The 22,518-nt window shown below is 44.7% G+C and overlaps 1 protein-coding gene across 1 annotated transcript in view; it reads left to right on the forward strand.

Annotated features, from left to right (window-relative positions):
• Positions 1-9,771, forward strand: part of RCOR1 (REST corepressor 1) — a 206,501-nt gene extending 196,730 nt beyond the window's left edge. The window contains exons 9-12 of the mRNA XM_006839536.1: positions 2,858-2,935; positions 3,174-3,231; positions 4,048-4,271; positions 9,730-9,771. Coding sequence (XP_006839599.1) covers positions 2,858-2,935; positions 3,174-3,231; positions 4,048-4,271; positions 9,730-9,771 — 402 coding nt within the window. The remainder of the gene's footprint in view (positions 1-2,857; positions 2,936-3,173; positions 3,232-4,047; positions 4,272-9,729) is intronic.
• The last annotated feature ends 12,747 nt before the right edge of the window (positions 9,772-22,518 follow it).

Raw genomic sequence — 22,518 nt, forward strand, 5'->3', positions numbered from 1 at the left:
GTTTTTCTTCATAGAACCCAGCTTCTCGTATTATTTGCTCAGCATACAGGTTGAATAAGTATGGTGAAAGAATACAACCCTGTCTCACACCTTTCCCAACCTTAAAACTTTCAGTGTTCCCATGTTCTGTTCGAACAACTGCCTCTTGGTCTAGGTGGAGGTGGAGCCAATCCATCTGCCCCTTGTATCAGGAAAAACCACCTCCTTACCAGAAACTCCTGGCAGACTTTTGCACAGGTATTGGCCGAGCTTGACAGCCGGGTCCTAGCTCCTGGGGATGCTGTCGGTGTCTAGAGAAGGCATCCTGGAGTGTTAAATGAGCCAGCAGTCTCTCCCAGCTACATTAGCTCTCTTTCTCTGAGTGGAGACTGGAAAGGTCTGCTTGATGCTACTGAAGTGGGAAACAGACACGTGCATGCAACTGGGAGAAGACACTGGACCAAGCAGAGTGCCCTTTGTGTGTTAGGAAAATGCTGATCATTCTGGTACCCTCGTTCTTTAGCTCACTGCCCCTTGGCCTCCTTTGCAGAGTTAGCAGCTAGCACCTGCACTTACTCTCCTGCGTAAATACTGGGTCTTTCTGATACAGAGAATGCATTCGGAAGAGAGATACAGGCTGATGAGAATGGAGAATCTAACTGTTGCTTCAGAATTTCTGGCTGTTTCGCCTTGTAGCCATTCATTCCATCTGTATGCTGCTTTATTAAAGAGAGAAACTGCATGTTGATCTGCTCAGAAAATGCAGAAAAGTCCTGGGGGAGGGCAGGGGATCTATTTTGTACCATCTGTGAACAGACTAAGGAGTGGCTGACTTAGCTGCAGCGTGAGAGGACATGCAGCACCCTTGCAGTATCACGGGCTGGAAGTGCAGCTGAGCCACCAGCTGCATCAGTCTATTGAAATTTAGGCCACTGGAGATGGAAAAATTCCATTCCTCTGTCACCCATTTCAGGGCTCAGTGACAGTACGGAACTCGTGGCTCCCATGGTGGACAGCGCCGCTTCAGAATACTCCCAGCGTCCCAGGAGGTTTCTTGGAGCAGGGTTAGTCCAAGAGCTTGGCCTTAATTTCCACAAAGTACACTTTTAGGATCAGCTTACTTTTTCTGATTTGTTAATTTCAGTCAGTTGAAGTGGCCGTTTGGGCTTCTACTGTGTAGAAGAAATTTTGTGCACATTTCTGCATTTATGTTTTTATGCTCTAATTTGCATTAGTACAAAAAGGTATGGAGTGTGTTGTCTTTCTAGTAGGGTCTGAAGCCCTTGCTAAACAGAGACAGACTCAGCCTGACCCTTACAGTAACGCCGGAGCATGGGAGTTTCCCCCGGCAGCCCCACCTGTGAGCCGTTTTCAGAGAAGTAAAGCCCGGGAAACAGTCCATGAAACTGGAAGTCTGTGTAGTGTACACAGCACTCTAAGTGGAAAAGGATTCCAACTTTTGTTTTAAGAGAGTTGTTGCGTGCCATCAAGTCCTTTCCAACTCATAGCAGCCCTATAGAGTTCCCAAGGAGCAGCTGGTGGATTTGAGCTACCGACCCTGTGGTTAGCAGTCCAGTGCTTACCCTACAGCACCACAGCACCACACCAGGACTCATTAGAAAGAAATTAGGAGAGAGATTTACCAAGAGCTGTGGGTAAGGCAAGATGGCAGTCTCCTGTCTCTCACCCCTTCTCACCTCTCAAGTGCTGCTGTTCTTCCTTGGCCTTGGTAAGATTTCTTTAGTGAAGGGCACTTTCTACTCAGGAGTGTCTTTGATGTCTTACTTGCTTTCTGTTTGCTTGTGTGGTTACTCAGAGATGACAGATGCTGGGTCAGAGCTCTTCCAGTGCATCACTTAGAAAGACTCCTCTTTGGAGACTGGCAGAAAAGGGCACGCATTTGTTACTTGCTGGTTCCAGAGCCCGTGGGGGAGGGGAAGAAAGGCTCAGCTGTGGGTGGACAGGGATTCATGTCTTTCTCTGATTAGGCTAAGGCAGTGAGAGATGAGAGGCACTGAATCACGGCAGTCATGTGGGAAAAGTCATTTGTGAGAAAATGCAAACAGTTGTAGTTGGTCCAAGTCAGAATTGTGGGAAACCCACGGGAATGCTGCTTGGTGGTCTTTCAGGAGAAAGTCATCCCACAGCCATTCTGGCCCCAGGTGCAGTCAGTACCACCTGACTGAGAGAACGCAGTGCGGGGCCTCAGCCAGGCTGCCCTTAGCTTCTGCTGTAGATCCTGGTCTCCATGGAGCTCACAGGCCTCTCCAGTGGCTGCTTTGTTAGCTCCGTCCTGTGATGCCGATGCCCAGAGAGCTTTGCTGTCTGTCACACACCAGCCACATGGCTGCTGGTGGTCAGGTGGTCACCTCCACCACTGGACCAGGGCTATGTACAGGGGCGCTTTCCCTCCCACCCCCTTCACGAGGCCTGCCCTCGTGTGTTTGCTCTTAGCAAGCCAGTTAAGCATCGAGTATATGCTCTCAAAAGATACTGGCTCTGTGCCCTTTGGTGGAGTAAATGATTAGCTAGGCCTGAGAGGTTAAAAACAAACAAACACTAAAATGAATAGAGGAAAATACTGTTAACTGATGGTACCTGGAGGGCATTGTAATCATTGTAATGAAACAAGGTGTATGATTTGTTGAATATAAAACTGATGATCTGCCCTGTAAACTTTCATTCAATTCACAATAAGAACATTTAATAAAAAGATACTGGATTTTCCGTTTTTGTCTATGGCAGCCAGCTGGAGATTATTTACTCTTGGTTTTTTGTGTTTTCTTTGTTTTAGGTTTCTTAGTTGTTTCTCTTTTTTTTTTTCTATACCTTTATATAAGTTTTCCATTCTTTAAATAAAATCTTTTTTCCTTCTTAGATTCAGAATATTAAACAGACGAACAGTGCTCTTAAAGAGAAACTCGATGGTGGGATAGAACCATATCGACTTCCAGAGGTAGGATTGTGTTAGCATCATCTCAGGTCAGATCCTAGTTTGGCGTGTTCAAGAGTTAGGTGTCTGTGTAATGTATTCCCAGTACCTGTCTGTTAGGAGGAAGGCTGTAGATAAAAGTTTTATAAACTGAGTTGATGTTAACCTTCTAAAAATAAGAAAAAGAAAGATTCATCCAACCTTGATAATGATAACTCTCTCTCTCCATGTACTTTACTAATCCGAGTTATGTGATGTCTAGGTCATTCAGAAGTTTAATGCACGTTGGACCACAGAAGAGCAGCTTCTCGCTGTACAAGGTATTGGACTGTTCTCCATAGACCCATTAACAGCAACTATAGCTTTTAGGGAAAAATTATGCCCTGCCTAGTTCTCAGCTCATGATTTATATTGAAAATAGATCCTTGAGGCTTACATTCTCCCAGTGGGCATCTTAGCCAAATTACTACATTCCCTGTGGGCTTTCCTTTTTATTTTGTTTTCTCGGAGCTCGAAAGTTGTATAAATTTCCTCAGGAACCTCAGCCATGAGTCAGTTCAGACTCATAGCATCCCTATAGGAGTGGTCCTGCTCCACAGGGATTCCAACCCTGTACATCTTTACAGCAGCAGACTCTCAGAGTGGCTGATGAGCTCCAACTATAGGCCTTTCTATAAGCAGCTGAGAGCTTTCAACCAAACACAATTGCCACCAGGGCTCTTCTCAGTGTCCAGGGTGTATTTTATCAGGTGCTTGTTCAGTTCTGACTAGTTGTGTTCTGAGCAAGAACCCTGAGTGTGAAGATTCACAGGTACCATGTGTTACAGACCTGGGGAACCTGGCAAGAGTGTGGGGTGCGGTGCCATTGCAGCCATCAGTCATTGTCCAAGGGCATGTGGTGGGCAGACACTGACTTCTAGAGGACGGTTTCATGCTCAACTCCTTTGTTCCAGCATCTGTGGGTTAGAACCACCTACTGCTTCCTTGCCTCTGGTATCACACACTTCAGACCCCAGGGGTTTTGTTTTTATAAAAATCTAAATAAGGGATACATCTCGATTTTGTTTTTAAAAAACTTTTTCTTTTGTATTCAAATATATGTACATATATATGTGATTATTCTCTTGCATTCCTAGCCATCAGGAAGTATGGCCGAGACTTCCAGGCCATCTCAGACGTGATTGGGAACAAATCAGTGGTGCAAGTGAAGAACTTTTTTGTAAATTATCGGCGGCGCTTCAACATAGATGAAGTTTTACAAGAGTGGGAGGCAGAACATGGTAAAGAGGAAACCAATGGGCCCAGCAAACCTGTAAAGTCCCCAGATAATCCTATTAAGATGCCTGAAGAGGAAGACGAGGTAAATCTGACATGACACAGTCTCATCTCTGCCAGGTTCATGCTCGCGGTTCCAGTTAGTTTTTAAATGGATGGCCTTTTTCAACTACTTTATCCTTAGCTTGACTTGGATCTGTAAATACTGTCATATGCATGTGTTCGTGTTCATTGTGTATATTGGTCACATTTTCACTTCTGTTGTTAGTTGTTAGGTACCATCGAGTCAATTCTGACTCAGGGCGACCTTATGCAGAATAGGAAAAAACACTGCCCAGTCCAGCAACAGTCTCATAATCCTTGTTATATATTTCATCCCATCATTGGTGGTCTCCTTTTTCACTAACTGCCTACTTCTCCAGGGACTGGTCCCCTCCTGATAATACGTCTGAAATATGAGAGACAAAGTTTCCCCGTCTTGGCTTCTAAGGAGCATTCTGGGTGTACTTTTTGCAACACAGGTTTGTTTGTTCTTCTGGCAGTCCATGGTACTTTGACTATTCTTCTCCAACACTATAACTCAAATGCATCGCTTCTTCTACAATCTTCTGTTTTCATTGTCCAGCTGTCACACGCATATGAGGCTGTTGAAAACACCATGGCTTGGCGTAAGCGCACCTTAGTCCTCAAAGTGACATCTTTGCTCTTGAACACTTAAAGAGGTCTTGTGCAGCAAACTTGCCAAATGGAATATGTTTTATGATTTCTTGACTGCTGCTTCCATGAGTGTTCATAGTGAAGCCACGCAAAATGAAATCTTTAATAACTTCAATCTTTCAGACTAAGTATAATGAAAGAATACAACCCTGGTGCACACATTTCCTCATTTTAAACCATTCATTGTCCCCTTGTTCTGTCTGAATGACAGCCTCTTGGCCTGTGTACAGGTTCCTCATGAGCACAGTTAAGTTCTGGAATACTCGTTCTTCCAATGTTGTCCACAGCTTGTCATGATCCACACAATCGAAAGCCTTTGTGAAGTCAGTAAAGTACAGGTAAGCATCTTCTGGTATTCTGCTTTCAGTCAAGATCCATCTAATGTCAGCAGTGATATCCCTTGTTGTACATCCTCATCTGAATCTGGCTTGAACCTCTGGCAGTTCCCTGCCCATGTCCTGTTGTGTTGCAGCAGTTTTTGAATTATCTTCAGCAAAATTTTACTTGCGTACGATAATAGTGATATAATAGTACAGTGACATTGTGTCTTTCTTCCATCTTCTTTGGGTACTTTCTGCATCATTCAATATTTTGTCCATAGAATCCTTCAGTATTTCAAATTGAGGTTTGAATTTTTTCTTTAGTTCTTTCAGTTTGGTTTTCTAACGCCAGGTCATTGTACATTTCATTATAATACTTGACTTTGTCTTCTTGAGCTGCCCCTTGCAATTTTCTGTTCAGCTCTTCTACCTCCTCGTTTCTTCCATTTGCTTTAGCATCTCAAGTCTGGAGAGCAAGTTTCAGAGTCTCCTCTGACATCCATTTTGGTCTTTTCCTTCTTGTCGTCTTAATGACTTTCTTGCTTCCTTGCCATATAATAGTCTTGATGTCATCCCACAACTCTTCTGGTTTTTAATCATTTGTGTCTAATTCATCAAATCTTTTCTTGAGATCATCTCTGAATTCAAGTGGGATATGTTCGAGATCATATTTTGGCTCTCATGGACTTGTTTTAATTTTCTTCAGCTTCAACCTGAACTTGCATATGAGCAATTGATGGTCTGTTCCACAGTCTGCCCCTGGCCTGGTTATGGTTGTTGATTTGCAGCTTTCCTACTGTCTTTTTCCACAAGTGTAGTCAGTTTGATTTTTTTTTGTTGTTTATTTTTATTTCAACTATTTCAGTTTGATTTTTGTAATTCCACCTGCTGAGGGTCCATGTGTATATTCGTCATTTACGTTGCTTCAAAAGGTCTTTGCAATGAAGAAGTCATTAATCTTGCAAAATTCTGTCATGCGGTCTCCAGCATCATTTCTGTCACGAAGGCCATATTTTCCAACTACTGATCCTTCCTCTTTGTTTCCAGCCTTTGCATTCCAATCACCAGTAATTACCGAATACATCTTGATAGCAGGTTTGATCAAGTTCAGACTGAAGAAATTGATAGAAATCTTCAGTTTCGTCATCACTGGCCATAGCCATTGATGCATAAATTTGATGAATCATCTTCCTTATAGGCATATGGATATTATTCTATCACAGACAGCATTATTATGTTTGAAGATAGATCTTTCTTGAAATGTTCTTGTTGATCATGAATGTGTTGCCATTCCTTGTCAGTTTGTCATTCCCGGCATAGTAAACCATATGATTATCAGATTTTAAATGGCCAATACCACTCACTAATGCCTAGGATATCAATTTATGTGTTCCATTTCATTTTTGACAACTTTCAATTTTCCAAGAATCATACTTCATATGTTCCATATTCCAGTTATTAGTGGATGTTTACAGCTTATTCTCCCGAAAGCTTTGCTCCATTCGCCTCATCTCTGAGGAGACACCTCTTTCCCAGGCTTATTTTGAGTGCCTTCCAAGCTGAAGGGCTCATCATCCAGCACTGTATTTGAAAATCCTCTGATGCTATCCCTAATGTTTCAGTGTTCCACTGTTATTCAGAAGGTTTTCAGTGGCTAAGCATTCAGAAATAGTCCGCTTCTCCTGCCGAATCTGTCTTAGTTTAGAAGCTCCTCTGAAACCTGTCCACCATGGGTGACTCTGCTGGTATTTGAAATACTGGTGGCATCACTTTCAGCATCACAACCACACAGTACGACAAACTGACAAGTGAGCGGTGGTTTAACGTCTTAGTAATTCTTAATTCCATCCTGATTTTCTTTAGCTACAAAACACATTCATGATTGTCTGTGTAACATCTCCTTAATACAGTTAAAACTCTCTGCCATGAAACAATGGGCTGGAGAAAGAGTGTCCAGAAAACGCAACCACGTAGATCGGAGCTAACTGGGTTGATCTCCAGCTCTCCTAGCCTTTGATGCCACTTGGGCTAACGGATTTCAGTATTCGTGGGGATAGTTCTGGTTCTGTGATGGACTGAAACGTCCAGGACAGAGGCTGGCATTCTGCTATTCTCCAGGATCATGACTCCCTTTGTCATTAGCCAGGATTAGACAGGAAGATTACTGCGGCTGCTGGAACCCATCTGCTTCCTTTTGTCGTCTAGCTGGGCCTTCCCTATTACATACCTGGCACCCACACACCCACAGAACATGAGAATGGAGGCTGGGCTTGTATGAATTTGTTCATTTAAACTTTAACTTACGCTTCATAAGGGCAGTCATGTTTTCATCAAAGTGATTCCCATGCCCTGCAGGAATGATTTAAAATCACCTACTTTAGATTGCCTGATCTCTCCTTTAAGAGCCCCTCCAAGCATGGGAATGCCCATGAAGGAAGGTGCCATCCCTGTCCCTGTCCTTGCTGGACCTCCATGTACCATGGTCCTCTGAGTAGCTGAGGCAGAACCTCATGGCACTTTACCTCCATCTGTCAGAAATGTTGGAAGAGACTAGTTTTGTTAAACTGGACTCTCGAGAGCCTTCTTCCAGACTCACTTTGTAGTAAGTGTGCAGAGTCTTACCTGTGAGTGGTGCCCCACACCCCTGCCTGGCCCAGCCTGAGCCCCAGGAACAGAAGAGCAAGAGGAAGGTGTTTTCAGCTGGTGGCAGTGGTTTTGTCCCAGTGCTCATTGCTCCTTTAACAGCAAATGAACTTCCTGAGCCCTGGGCTTGATTTAGAAAGCATCAAAGAGATGGGGATTCCTGGGGAAGGAACATCAGAATTAGCAAAGAATGAATACTTTCTTTCTTCTGCCTTGGTCCCAGGATTACTAGAAGCAGAATGAGAAGACGTTATGACCATATGCTCTCTTGATGTGTCACCAAAGCTGAGGTTGTTAGTAGTGGGGGCTGATGTGGAAAGTCTGATGGTCACTCGAAGGCCAGAGCCGTCCTCTTTCCTTTCTGCAAGTGTTTCTTCGTTCTCTTCTGCTTACTTCACTTCCTGAGGGACTCAGATCCTGGTTTCTTTCCTTTATTGTCCGTTCAGAAGGTACATCCTTACTGGTGGGGTGCACTTTGCAAGTGGATTGCACCATGAATGTCCAGATCATGTTCTTTCTCGGTGTTGGCCATCACTGGATCATCTCCCCGCAGCAGCAGATCTCACTTGTCCTTCCGGCTTCTCTTCAGGAAGGAGAGGAGATAACGTGGATGATGTTCCCTAACTCGTCTCTAATGTGCTAAACCCTTTCTGCCATCTAGCACACAATCTCACCCTGTTTCTCCTTTTCTTCTGAGGCTCATGCAGCCCCAGCAGCCCCCTGCACCAGCCAGTGGTCTGTTCTCTGTGTGTCCGTTTGCAGAAGGAAGTGAGTGAATCTCTAGTGGACAGCTGCCGTCTCCGCATCCACAAGGCCTAAGGGAACTTGGTAGAATGGTGCCTGCCTCATTGACTTTCTGGGCAATGCTGAGAACTTGGTGTCCTTGTAAAGTCCCATTCCTGCTCATCCCGTGGGTCTAGCAGCTGAGAGAGAGGTGGCCTGGTGGCATGTCTGCCCTCTGCAGTGCATACGGGGAGGAGGCTGCCAGCAAGGAGACGGCTGCCCATTCAGCTAACTGCGGCTCCAGGTTGTTGTGACTCCGATGGGAGGAGCAACCCTGTGTGGACTCTGGGCTTCATAGGCCCAGTGTGTCCCTAGCAGTTGGTCATGGTAGGCACTCCAGCATGTGCGTTGGGGCTCATGGGTCCTTTCCGTTTGGTGGAAAGTTAAGAAGTACCTGTGAGCCCTCTGAGAAAACACTGCATACTTTCTTACATATCCGTGTGTCTGACCTGGCCAGAACCACAGACCCTTTGTGGAGTGGGCTGGAATGAGCATGACTGCCACAGACTTAGATCACCACTGCTTGCCACTCTCTGGGCTGACATGCCACTTACGTATCTTTTCATTTCATCTTGTGATATATAGGCTACAGGTATAGGCTACAGGTGAGGACACTGAGGCTCAAAAAGAAAAGATTAATGTCTCCAAAATTAAAACCCAAAAATTCACTGCCATCGAGTCGCTTTTGAGTCTTTGCAACTGTACAGGACTGAATGGACCTGCCCCATCTACTGAGGGTTCCGAGACTAGACAGCTGGACAGGAGCAGACTGCCCTATCTTTGCGTTGGAAGCAGTTGGTGGATTTGAATCGCATGTCTTGTAGTTAGCACTTAACCCACAGTGCCACCTGGACTCCGCAGTTGCCCAGCTAGAAAATGGCAGAGCCAGAATTTGAGTCCTATTTAAGTCCTGCCTCGTGCCTGCCTTGCCTTGGCACAGCCGTCCCCACAGCCCTGGCCTTAGCGTGTGGGTTTGCAGTCGAGAGGCACGTGTGCACCGGCTCTCCTGCTCAATAGACCAGAGTCAGCACTTGGTCTCATTGCCGGCTCTGATGCTCCTGCTTTTGTTCCCCTCCTCAGGCTGCTTCCGTTCTCGACGTCAGATACGCGTCTGCCTCATGAGACACTGGTGGCTTTGGACACTTGGTGAGGACTACTGCTTTATCAGGACATCAGGTATTACTGGACATCACCTAGCCATCTGCATCACCCTTCTGTGGACAAGCAGCTATTACCAAAAAAGGCATCCACTTCAGTCCCGTGCTACACCTGCCTTAATTCTCTGCTCCTTCCTCTGTGTTGGCGCCACTCCCACTCTGCCCAGCCTGCGCAGCTCCTGTGACTTGGGAGCGGCCCCCAGCGGCAGCTCATCCCGTCAGCAGCTTCCGGATAGGTCGTCGGCCCGGAAGGCACAGCCCCGTTCCTGCACGGCCTGCAACTTTGACTTTGTGCATAATGTTCAGAGTAACTGACCCTGTCGGCCTTCTAGAAAGTTCCTCATGGTCTTTTCTGAGGTAACCACCTAAGTGATATCATGCTTCTATGGAAATCACAGTACATTGGCAGACTGCATTGTAACCTTTTATTGTGCCAAGCATCCTGATAGAACTCACATTTCCCTAAACTTTGGGTAGAATTATGGTTTGTAAACTTAGTTGGCTTAAATCTTTCCCTTCTCCCTTCTCCCTTCTCCCTTCTCCCTTCTCTGCGGTAGAAAGCTCAGTCACAGCAGCTGTCTTTGGGTACGCAGCCTAAAGGGAGAGTGGACCTCAGAGCTTTCTGCCTTCCTTCTTCAGCAGTGTAAGCCAAGGTGGCCACCACCCATCGTTTCCTGACCCCACCCACCTACCACCACCACCACCTCCAAGAGATTCGGTCCAAACCACTGTTCTGGTGCTTGTACATTCGGAATTGGTGCCTTCTCCTTTGGCAACCATGCTGTCGGTTTTTGTGTGTGTATCAGTGTCTTACTGCTCCTTTCCAGTTTATTGCTTGCCAAAGATGCCATCACTGGGACTAGGGCACAGAGCGCTTGCTGCAGATGGAAGTGTCCGCTTAGCTCAGCAGAGGCTGTGGAATCACTGGTGGTGGCTTTGTAGATGCCGCACGCTTTGAGTCCTGTTCTCTTGGTGCCTGGCCTGCACCTGCCTCGCCGCGTACCCTTACTCCTTCACACACACCATTCCCTCTTGTCACGTTACTGTTGAGGGCTGAGCAGGAAATGGTCCCTTGGCCTAGTGGTCAGACCAAGACAAGAAGAAACACTCTACAAAGTATGATGGGTGATGCCTTTTGGTTGGACAAGTAAACATTTCCAGTAAATGTTGTAAGATTTCCAGAATTATTTTCACGTCTTTGCTGGGACCATGGTCCTGCTGAGGGGTTGAGGGACAGATTGTCGGCCCGCATTCTGAGATAGCCTCGCCCCCCCTCCCCCCCATGGTCCATTCAGCCTGCACTAAAAATGTTGGAGTAGCCTTTTTTTTTTTTTAATGTTGTATCATTTAATTAAATGCTTTTTCTGCTTTTAATACCAAAAAGAGAAGAAAAATGCAGATGCTTTAAGGCATAAACAGAATTCTTAAGAATTTTTAAATATGCAATTAAAATTTGATATGTTTGAATCCCAAGCACCTTGCCCTTCCCCCCCCTCCCCTTTTTTTCCTTTTTTGGAGTAAGTTGCCTGACTTACTCTTTAGAAAGCAACTCAGTTAGAAACCGGAATGGTTTTGTACTTTTTTTTTTTTTTAAAGAAAGCTGGCTAAAGGTCATTTAACAGAGGAAGTAAGTGGAACTCTTCCAACTTTCACCATCTTTTACCTACAATAGGTGTCTGTTGGCCAAGTAAACACGTGAAGAACAGCCGCAGATGGGGTGGGAGGGCAACCCCAGCCTGTGGCTCCCCCGCCTCCTGGAGACAAGTAGCAGAAGAACACTAGTGACGATGCAGGCTTTCGTCCCCGTTAACAAATGGCCATTAAACTGTGGGCAGGGAGAGGGGATAGATTTTGCACATCTTAGGAAGGGAACCCTAACGAGCATGGACAGGAAGCTCTAGGTTCTCCTTGTTTCTTCTCAAGACCTTCTCCTTCCTCATGGAAGCAGCCAGCAACTGAGCAGTTGTCTGCGCTGGGGCTCTTGCTCTGCACGCCCAGGCCCTTTTTTCAGGCACTTGAAGAGCATTCTGAGTTAGCAAGGCAAGCAGGCCTACTGCTCCCTGGGCAGTGTACTTAGGAGCCCGGCACTCGGAGATTGCCTTTCTCACCAAGGGATGGGCACGTCCTTATCGTTGACCAGAAAGAGAAGCTGTTGTCTCGGGACTGCTTTTGCTGCGGTTTCACGCATTAGAGAGCACTGTGCTTCCCACCCCTCCTCCATGACACTGTCTTTGCAGTGATGTAGGAGCTGCAAGGAAACCCAAGCTTTAAAAGTGAAGAGCCCTCAGAACACATCCAGAGTGTGGTGCTTCGGTAGGTAGTGTTGGCCAGGAGGGAAGGGCCACAGTGAGAACTGCTTAAGGTGGAGCGTTCACTTAAGCTTGGTCTCCTTAAGAATTATCAATGTGAATGTCATGATTCCATATATTTTTGTGGAAATTTTCTCCTAAGTATAAGTTATTGTGCAAAAATAGAATATCATTGCGGCAAATGAATACCTTAACTTAGTTTAGAGAGCCTAAAAAGATAAAAAAAACTGTATTGCATATGCATTAAAGTTTGTTTTATTTAATTTTATGTAGATGTGTAAAAGTGTTAGGTAAACATTTTTTTTATTTTTTTTTTTAAGTTTCACTTAACATTTAAACACCTTGTTACTTGAATCTTGTGTGAACTGGTCTGAAGCAGTGACTGGTGGTGTGTTCTAGCTCTTTGGGTCCTGCTGATCGACCAGCAGCAGCACAGAGCCAGAGGCTAGTGGAGCCTGTCAGCTGCAGTGTCTTGGTGAATTGGACCTACCCAGACACCAGCTTCTCAAAGTGGGCTTTGATTTTTTGTTTGTTTGTTTGTTTTTACCTGTAAGATCCTTTGATGGCCACAGACCTCTAATCAAAAACTGAAAATTAAAAAAGCTAAACAGAGTTGAGATGGTGGACTAATTAAGCAGTTGTTTTCTCTGTATAGAAAATGTTCTCCAATCTCACACACCACTGGAAGTGTGCTCTTTGTCACTTTAAATTTCAACTACTCCCTATTTTGTCGTTCGAAATATCAGATGTACTATTGGTATAATTGCATACCAAAAAATAAGCCACACAGTGCATTACACTAACTGGATCCCTGCATACGTGAACAAAGGAATGAGGGAGCCAACTCCCAGGGGAGCTGGCCCGGTTCTGAATCTAGGGGCCCCCAGGACCCCAGGGAACCTCTGCCTCAGATCACTCAGCTGACTAAGTGATCTTGCGCACCACTCAGAAACAAGTCCTCTTGGCGCTGCCTCCGGGACCTCGGCAGCTTCCCCTGGTCACAGTGAAGCACAAGCGTAGTCCAGTTGCCGCTCAGAAGGACGGTCAGTCCAGTCTATGCATGTTGTATCATACTGAGTGTTTACAGTCGCCGCCGCCTCCAGAGAAACCGTATCCTGGACTGAATAGGAGCCCATGATGTAGACTTTTCCAACTTTGCTAAGTGCTTTTTAGATCGCTTAAAACTTTTCCAGATTTTAAAAGATGTATAAGGTTAAGTTTGCAAATATGGAAATGCTGTATATCTTTTGAAGTGAGAAAAAAAATCCATGTTGGAAATTTTACAGAAAGTCTGTTGTAATGATGCTGTTGTAAGTACTATTTTAGTGTTTCTCTTTGCCTGTTTTCTATTTTCCGCACATTCATTGTGGTGAGTGTTGGTAGCATTCTGATTGCTTAGCCATTGAATGATAACATTGGGTAGTGGAAATTGGAAACATTTATTTGTGAAATTCTGCAGAATTCATTTTTCTATTTCCAATATTTGCTGAAGTTAAATAAAACTTTTCAAGCCATTGATGTAATAAAATACAAAACCAAACCATTTTCCGCATCCCTATTCTCCATCGAAGCAGTGTGCTTCCTAATAACAAACTGGTTGTTTGTCCCTTTGCACTGGACCATGGGATTTCTGATGGATCATTTCTACAGACAAAGCCCTGTGGAAACACAGCCAGGACACTTTTTTGTTTTTAGCCTTTAGCCCCACCTGAACTACATTCTCCTTTGTGTGAAAAATTGTACTTGGTAGGATCAGATAAAGGTGGGTCAAGTATGTGAAAGAGCGAGGGCTTAAGTGGAAAGGATCAACAGAGAACAGTTGTCCCTCTCCCACATCCTCAAGCCCCTCCCCCTCCCCTAACAGAGTGGTAAGGCTTTCTTTGGCCCTTCTGTGGCCCCCCGACCATGGTGGTGAAGGGGCAGGGACCAGCCACTCAAAATGGTACCACTTGAAGGATGCTTGTAGCGTGAATTGTCAGTCACAGACTCTATCTGTTGCCTCCCTCTTTTCAGCTGATTTTGGTTAGATCACACTGGACATTGACCAGGAACTTCCAGCAAGATGGCAGACTAAGCAGACGCACTACTTGGACCCTCTGCAACAAGATACTTACAAGACCCCAAATGAAACTGACCCAGATGACAACCCTGGCCCCCTTAAGAGGAAAGATGAGAGACGTGGACTGAGTGCTCACTGGGAGGAGAAGCTGAACAGGGAATGCAAGAGACAGACTGACTGGGGAATGTCAAGCCAGATGCTACATGTCCATCTTGACTTTGTGAAGAGCTTTCGTAATAGAAGGTAGCCTGGCAGAGCAGATTCACACAAATGACAGTAACCAAGTCCATACAGACCAGGCCCAGCCAGACTGCAGCTTCACCCACTGGGCAAGCACCAATCCCAGCTCCTATACCACCTGATCATCGATAGACAACACCCAGACCACCCTAAACTGAGGTGTGTAAACAGAATAGTACACATGCTTTCATTCTCTGACTAAACCCACAAGAAATAGTTGGTGAGATCCTAAGAACACATACACATGCAACTATTAGTTAAATACAAATATGACAACACCACAATGCCCCAGAGACAGCAGACAGTTTTAGCTTACATGAAGAAACAGAAAAATAGCTCAAATAAATGACCAAACTGCAGAGCCAGAAAACATTTCTGAGGAAAAAAGGTAATGGAATTAAAACTGAAAAAGAATTCAAGAAGAATGATATTTAGGTACCTTCAAAAGATTAACAGATCAAGGAAAGCAAGGAAAATTAAAAAAAAAAAAAAAAGAATTCAGGAAAACACTACAAGAACAAACAAGACAAATGCAAATTTTGAAACAATACAAAACCTGCAGTTAAAAATCCAGAAGTTTAATAGTAAGATCTCAGAAATGGACAGTACATTGAAAGTAGTAGATTTGAAACAACAGAAGCCCAAATATATGAACTTGAAGATAAATCTTTCCAATACTGTATGCTAAAAGGGCAAGCAGAAAAATAGAAAAAAGCCAAAGAGTCTGTGGGACACTATGACACAGTACCACTTATGTGTGATTGGAATTCCAGAACAGAAAATAAAAAACCCAGAGAAAATTGTTGAAGAAGGAAGTGTTCCTAACCAGACCGTCTGCATTCAAGAAACTGAACAAATCCCAAACAGGATATACCACAAAAGAAAATCACCAAGACATATAATCAAACTTTGAAAAACCAAAGACAGCAGACAGTTTTAGCTTACATGAAGAAACAAAAAAAAATAGTTCAAATAAATGACCAAACTGCAGACAGAGCCAGAAAACATTTCTGAGGAAGAAAAGGTAATGGAATTAACTGAGAGCATTTAGGGAAAAGCAAAAAGTTACCTACAAAGGAGAACCAATATGACTACTCTCTGATTTCTCAGCAGAAACCATGCAGGCAAGAAGGCAATGGGATGACATATACAAAACTTTGAAAGAAAAAAAAAAAATGCCAACCAAGAACCATATACCCAGCAAACCCGCCCCACAAGTTGTTGCTGTTAGGTGCCATCAAGTTGGTTCTAACTCATATGGACCCTATGAACAATAGAACGAAATGCTACCCGGTCCTACGCCATCCTCACAACTTGCCATTACACTTGCATGCAGTGCTTCTGCCATGTTCCAGTCCATCTTGTTGGGGGTCGTCTTCTTTTTTGTTGACCCTCCACTTTACCGAGCATGATGTCCTCCTCCTAGACTGGTCCCTCCTGATATGGCCAAAGTAGGAGAGACGAAGTCTCGCCATTTTGGTTTCTAAAGAGCATTCTGGGTGTACTTCTTCCAACACAGTTTTGTTTGTTCTTCTGGTAGTCCATGGTACTTTGAATATTCTTCTCCAATACTGTAACTCAAATGCATCAATTCTTGTATGGTCTTCCTTATTACTCATTTTCCAACTTTCACATGCATGTGAGGCTATTAGAAATAATACCATGGCTTGGGTCGTGTGCACTTTAGTCCTCAAACTAACATCTTTGCTTTTTAACATTTTAACAAGGTCTTGTGCCGCAGATTTGCCTAATGCAATACATCATGTCATTTCTTGACTGCTGCTTTCATGAATGTTGATAGTGGATCCAAGCAAAATGACGTCTTTGGCAACTTCAATCTTTTCTCCATTTATCATGATGTTATTTATTGGTCCAGTGGTAAAGATTTTTGTTTTCCCTCAAGTACCCATGAATAACTTGATATTTCTAGAAAAACAAAAATTAAATTTGTAATAACCTACCAGTCGCTCTTCGGAAACCCTCTACAGGGTCGTTATGACTTGGAACTGACTTGATGGCCCTTAACAACCAACTCTAAAAAAAATACCAAAGGGAGTTCTTGGAACTGAGAATCAACAACCTGAAATTAACATATATAACACTACCCAGAACTCAATCCAGATGCATTAAGTGCTTTCAAGTCAGTCCCAATTCATAGCGACCCTGTATAAGGTTTTGGAAGAGTGGCTGGTGAGTTCGAACTGCCAGACTTATGTTATGGTTCAAGCCAACCTTGCAGTCTAGTGTTTATCCTACAGTGCCACACCAGGACTCCATAATGCAGATACAGTTGGTGGTTTTGTTGCTTGGAGTCAGTTTCCAAGAGTAAATCTTTACAGGAGCAGAAAGCCTCATCTTTCTGCCACGGAACAGCTGGTAGTTTCGAACTGCTGACCTTGGGGTTAGCGACCTGACTCAACCACTACACTACCAGAATTCTTTATAGAATAGTATTAAAAACAAACCTACAAGACTGAAAATAGAGAACCAGAGATAATCAGTTTATAATAAAGTCAACTGCAGAGCAAAAAGGAATAGTATAGATACAGAATTTCCAAATGGCAAGGAAGTCAAGTTTCCGCTAAAACAATGTTTAAATGGGGAAAATAATAAATTACAGGGTAACCTCAATGAAATGCACCTTCACATCAGAATGAAAAAGGAAACTCAGATTTAGTAAACATTAACACAACAGAAACAAACCCACAAACAAAATGAACTCTGCAGAAAATTAATTGGAACAAAGAAACAGCACCGCAAGTCCAGTGGAAGATTGGGGGACCCTCTGTGAGAATGACCAGAAAATGGCGCATACATATTCTTTAGGCTGTCCACACCTTGTAAGTGCTGTGCAGAGTATCTCCCAGGAAGGGAGCAGACGTCCAAGACCCAGCCACCTCAGTAGGATGGGGTGGGTCATCCCTGCTAGGGATCAGAGGAAGAAGAGGTCCTGACTAGAGGTGGCCCACTGTTAGATGCCATAGGATGCCTTCTCAGATGAGCACAGGGAGGTGCCTTTTGGGCTCCACCTTTGCTGCCATAAACGAATGCTGAGGTTGCACATGGAGTTGTGGGTGCCTTGAGGGGAAGGCCTATGAAAGATGGCAGTGGACTAGCATTTCCCGTTGGGTGTGGATTAGAAAGGATTAAGAGACAAGTCAGGGGACCCAAGTTCAAAGAGTTATGAGAGCAGGCTCCAGGCTGCCTTCCTCTAAAGCGGGAGGAAAGGATCTCTGTAGAGGGCACCTTTCCCCCACCTCTCCTCATCTTGGCCCCCACATCGTTCCAACCCTACACAGATCTGACAGACTACAGTCCTCAGGTGGGGGCGGTGAGAGGGCAGGAACTTGGCTTCTGCAGCCTGGAAGGAGGTGGGGGCTCAGACTCCTGAGGGGCAACGGAGACCACTCTTTCTTGTCCACTTCCAAAACCAACTTACTGACTCCCAGAGGTGCATCCCAGGCTCTGCTTCATGGTGGGGTCTAGAGCATGTGCAGATCCGTTTTCCATTCATACACGTTGTGTTTCATCATTGACTGCAGTTCCCACAGTGTGACATCGCTCATCCCACCTCCCTGGCTTTCATTTTCATTTCTCTTTGTGCCCTCACCTTTCCTGCCTTTTGAACTTTGCCCGTGGGCAGATGCTACCATTTTGACTTAAATGACTGATTATTCTGAGAATGGCTTGCCTCCTTAGTGTGTCTGTTCCCTTAATTATTTGTACCACCTGGGAAACGCCTTTATTATCCTGTGTTGTTGTGAAGCTCCTTCAAGTTTGTTTTGACTCCTAGGGACCCAGTATAAGGTTTCCAAGGAGTGGCTGGTGGGTTTGAACCTCTAACCATGCAGTTAGTAATCTGGTGCTTATCCTACAGCACCACACCAGAATCATTACTTCTGTTCCCCTTAACGTTGAAGCAAACACAAGCATGTGCATACACACATACAAACACACAACCTCTTCAGGCTGTCCTGCATCTCAGCTCACTAACATCCTATGGAAAGATTCTATGGAATCTGTGGAAAGATTCTCCTCTAGAAAGTTGCTTCGTTGTTTTTCACCAGCTTAAAGGCGTTGTGCTCCAGTAAAGATTTACAGCCTAGGAAACCCTGTGCAGGGTCATTATGTGTCGGAACCGACTCCACGGTACTTAACAACAACAACAACAACAATGGCTATAACAGTCTTATCAAAACTGTTGTCATGAGAAGCTGTTTAAGGTACAGCCGTTGGTCTCTCCATGTGTGGAAGAAAGAAGAGTGATAAGAATTGAAGAGGTTTGGAATCAATTAGTCCAATGGACTCATGGACCATGTGACCATCAGTCTCCATGACTCTGAGACCAGAAGAACTAGACAGTGCCCAGCTGCTCCTACCAACTGCCCTGAAAGGGAATGGTTCCAGATAAAATGGGAGGAAATGTAGAACAAAACTCAAAATTATTTTAATAAAAACAACAAACAACCGGGTTTACTGGTCAGAAAGAGACCAGAAGAACCTAAAAGTATGGCTCTAGATTACCAGAAAGGAACTCATCCTTGTGGCCCAAGGGGAGAGGGGGATATAACCACACTAGTAAGTTAGCTCACTGTGGAATAGTCAAGCGTTCAAAATTGAAAGGGCAGAATTTACCTAAGGACAAGGGTGAAAAGGGATGGGAAGGTGGGTGGAATGCAAATCAGACGCCCCCGGGGAGGAAGAGGGCTCACTGTTGTTGCAGGGAGGGATTGTAATCACTGAGATGATATGAAGTGTCTGAGTTGTTGAATGTAAAGCTGATAAGCTTGTCTGTAAACTTTCACTCAATTCACAATTAAAAAATGACAACAACTTGTCATTGACACAAAATTATCTCCAGTATCAGAAGGCTGGAAATAACCTGTGACAGACTGCAGAGCTGGTTGAACTGCAAGGTCGGCGGTTCAAGCTCACCAGCTGCTCCTCGGAAACCCCATAGAGGGTCGCTATGGGTCGGAACCAACTCGACAGCATTAAGAACAACAGGTAGCGTATAGTCAAGAAGGTTGTGAAGTGCCATCAAGTCAGTTCCAACTCATACTGACCCTGTATATGGTTCCAAAGGAGCAGTTGGTGGGTTTGAACTGCCAACCTTGCAGTTCAAACCAACCTTGGGTAGTTGTATAGGATAATCTATAACTGGAGTTTCTAGGTCAGAAGATCTGTTCATTTTGTCATTTGATCCAGATTGCTAAGCCGTCTCCCACAGGGGTTGTACCTGATTCCTGTGGGTGTACCCCAAATGAGGGATGTGATGGTCACAAGACTGAGCTCCAAGAGGGTGTACCCCAAATGAGGGATGTGATGGTCACATAGACTGAGCTCCAAGAGGTCAGGACGTTCACGTGCTTCTCTGTCCCCAGAGTGCCTGGTACAGGGAACAATGCTGACCTGCAAACAAGGCTTTGTGATGTCTGATGCCCAACTGCCAATTCGATTCCTGGCACCCAGAGAGGGATTAGTTGGGTTTGGGGGCTGTCCAGGCTCCAGGCTTGTTTTATCCAGGAAACCCAGTGCTCTTGAGTCAGTTCTGATTCACAGCAACCCAACAGCACAGAACAGAACTGTCCCTGTAGGGTCTCCGAGGCTGGAAGGAGCCCTGGGACACAGTGAGTTAGCACTAGGCTGCTGCCCAGAAGGTTAGCAGTTCAAACCCACCAGCTACTCCTTAGAAGAAAGATGAGGCAATCTGCATCCATTAAGATTTACAGCCTCAGAAACCCTATGGGACAGTTCTACTGTGTCCTACAGGGTCACTGTGAGTCAGAATCCACTCGGCAGCAGTGGGTTTGGGGATCTGTATGGACGCAGACTCCCCTGCCCGGGTGCCTGTCGTTTCCCTGGAGCCAAGGCAAGAATGGCCCCTCCCATCTGCAGTTTGCTGTATATGTATGTGTCTCCCTCAGGCCTGACAGACTGGGGCATTCGCTCTCAATGCAAGTGCCAGGTCACCCTGACCCTCGCTCGCCCGTGTCTGCCCCAAAGAGCGGGCTCTGCCGGATGACCCCCACCTCCTACAAAGAAGGGAATAAAGCTGTTCCAGTGTGGTAGCTCTTGGCACCTCATCATTGATCCAGTAAGGGTAGCAGCAAATAAGTCTCTTTATTGTTGTAAAAATGTATGTGGCAATTCAGGATTTTAACAAGTCTTATACTGGTGTGGCACTGTGGGCTAATGTGTCAGACTGCAAGGTCGGTTTGAACTGCAAGGTCAGTGGTTCAAGCTCACCAGCTGCTCCTTGGAAACCCTATACAGGGTCACTACGGGTCAGAACCGACTTGACGGCACTTAACAACAACAACCTACTATCAATAATTGTATACAGCAAATGGTTTGTGGATTTTTTAGTCATAATTGCGTATTTTATTTTAGATTCTCTAGCCTCTTGTCTAAGGAGCTCTGGTAGCGTAGTGGTTACGAATCGGGCTGCGAACCTTAAGGTCAGCGGTTCAAAATTACCAGCAGCTCCGCGGGAGAAAGATGAGGCTTTCTACTCCCGTAAAGATTTACACCCTCGGAAACCCCGTACTGGGTCGCTATGGGTCGGAACCAACTCGACGGCACTTAACAACAACAGCCTCTTGTCTAAGCACTGAGTAGGCATTATTTGATTTAATCCCCATAACAACCTTACAAGTTGGGACTGGCATTATCTGAGCTTCATAAAGAGGAGGAAACCAGCTCGTAGAGAAGCATGTACTATCTGGGGGTGTACAGGTGAAAAAGACCAGAACCGGAACCAGAAGAGGTCCAGGGAGGCTGCACCCACAGTGACGTCACGAGGGTTGGTGAAACCTAGTGTGGGCAGTAACTCAGGGTGTCAGACCATACAGTATTAATCAGAGAATAATATGGTAAATAATAAATAAATTACTTAACAGAATATTTCTTAGATTATGTGAATTCCAATAACCTCATTAGCATGCGAAAGTTGAATAGTGAATAAGGAAGACCACAGAAGAATTAGAATCAATGCAGTTGCGTTATGGTGTTGGAAGAGACTATTAAAAATACCAAGGACTACTAAAAGAACAGACAGATCCGTGTTGGAAGAAGTGCAGTCAGAGTGCTCCTTGGAGGCCAGGATGGCCAGACTTTGTTTCTCAGACTTCAGACATACTGTCAGGAGGGACAAGTCCCTGGAGAAGGGTATGATGTTTGGTAAAATGGAGGGTTGGAGAAAAAGAGGAAGATCCCCCCAACGAGATGGATTGGCACAGTGGCAGCATCAATGGGCTCAAGCGTAGCATCGATTGTGAGATTGGCCCAGAACCGGGCAGTGTTTTGTTCTGTTGTGCGTAGGATCGCTATGAGTTGGTACCGACTCTATGGCACCTTAACAACAACTGCAGTTGTGGCGCTGTAGGATAAGCACTGGACTGATGACCACCAGTCAATGGGTCAAACCCACCAGCTGCTTCCAGGAAATGCTCTACAGGGTCAATGTGAGTCTGAACCCCTTCATGGCACTTAAAACAACGATAAACTTGTCAACTTTGCACTGAATGAGATGGTCAGATACAGCATAATTAGTAGCTGAGCACAATCTTTTTGATTTTTCTCCTTTAATGACTTCATTCTCAAAGAAGCTATTGATAAAGGTTCACAGATACTGATTAATAACCATAATGTGGCTTAAACACCAGGAAATTCGACAAACTCACTGACTACAAAATTCCCAAGAGCAATTTCATGGAGATGAAACCACGTGATTCAAAGTGTCATTGTAATTGGGTCATAATGACAGTCTTGACAGGTTCTAAAGATAAATTAGCAACATTTTAGCCTTGTAAGTATACTGATACATGTAAACTGGGCTTATGAAAAATGCTCTTTTTTTTAAGGTTTTTATTGTGGATTTAGTGAAAGTTTTCAGGGCACATCATCGGTTTCAAACATTCATATACCTTGTTTCATTACATTGATTATAATCCCCTCCACATACCATCAGTTAACAGAGTTTCTATCCTCTTTAGCTTTTTGGGGGTGGAAAAACTTTGCCTTTTTGGAATTTACAGTCTCGGCTTTTAGGGAAGGTTTTTACATTTATCTGTGGGTATCCAGGGCTCATGTATTGAATTAC

This window comes from Chrysochloris asiatica, unplaced genomic scaffold, assembly GCF_000296735.1.
Source record: "Chrysochloris asiatica unplaced genomic scaffold, ChrAsi1.0 scaffold00025, whole genome shotgun sequence".
Classification (NCBI taxonomy): domain Eukaryota; kingdom Metazoa; phylum Chordata; class Mammalia; order Afrosoricida; family Chrysochloridae; genus Chrysochloris; species Chrysochloris asiatica.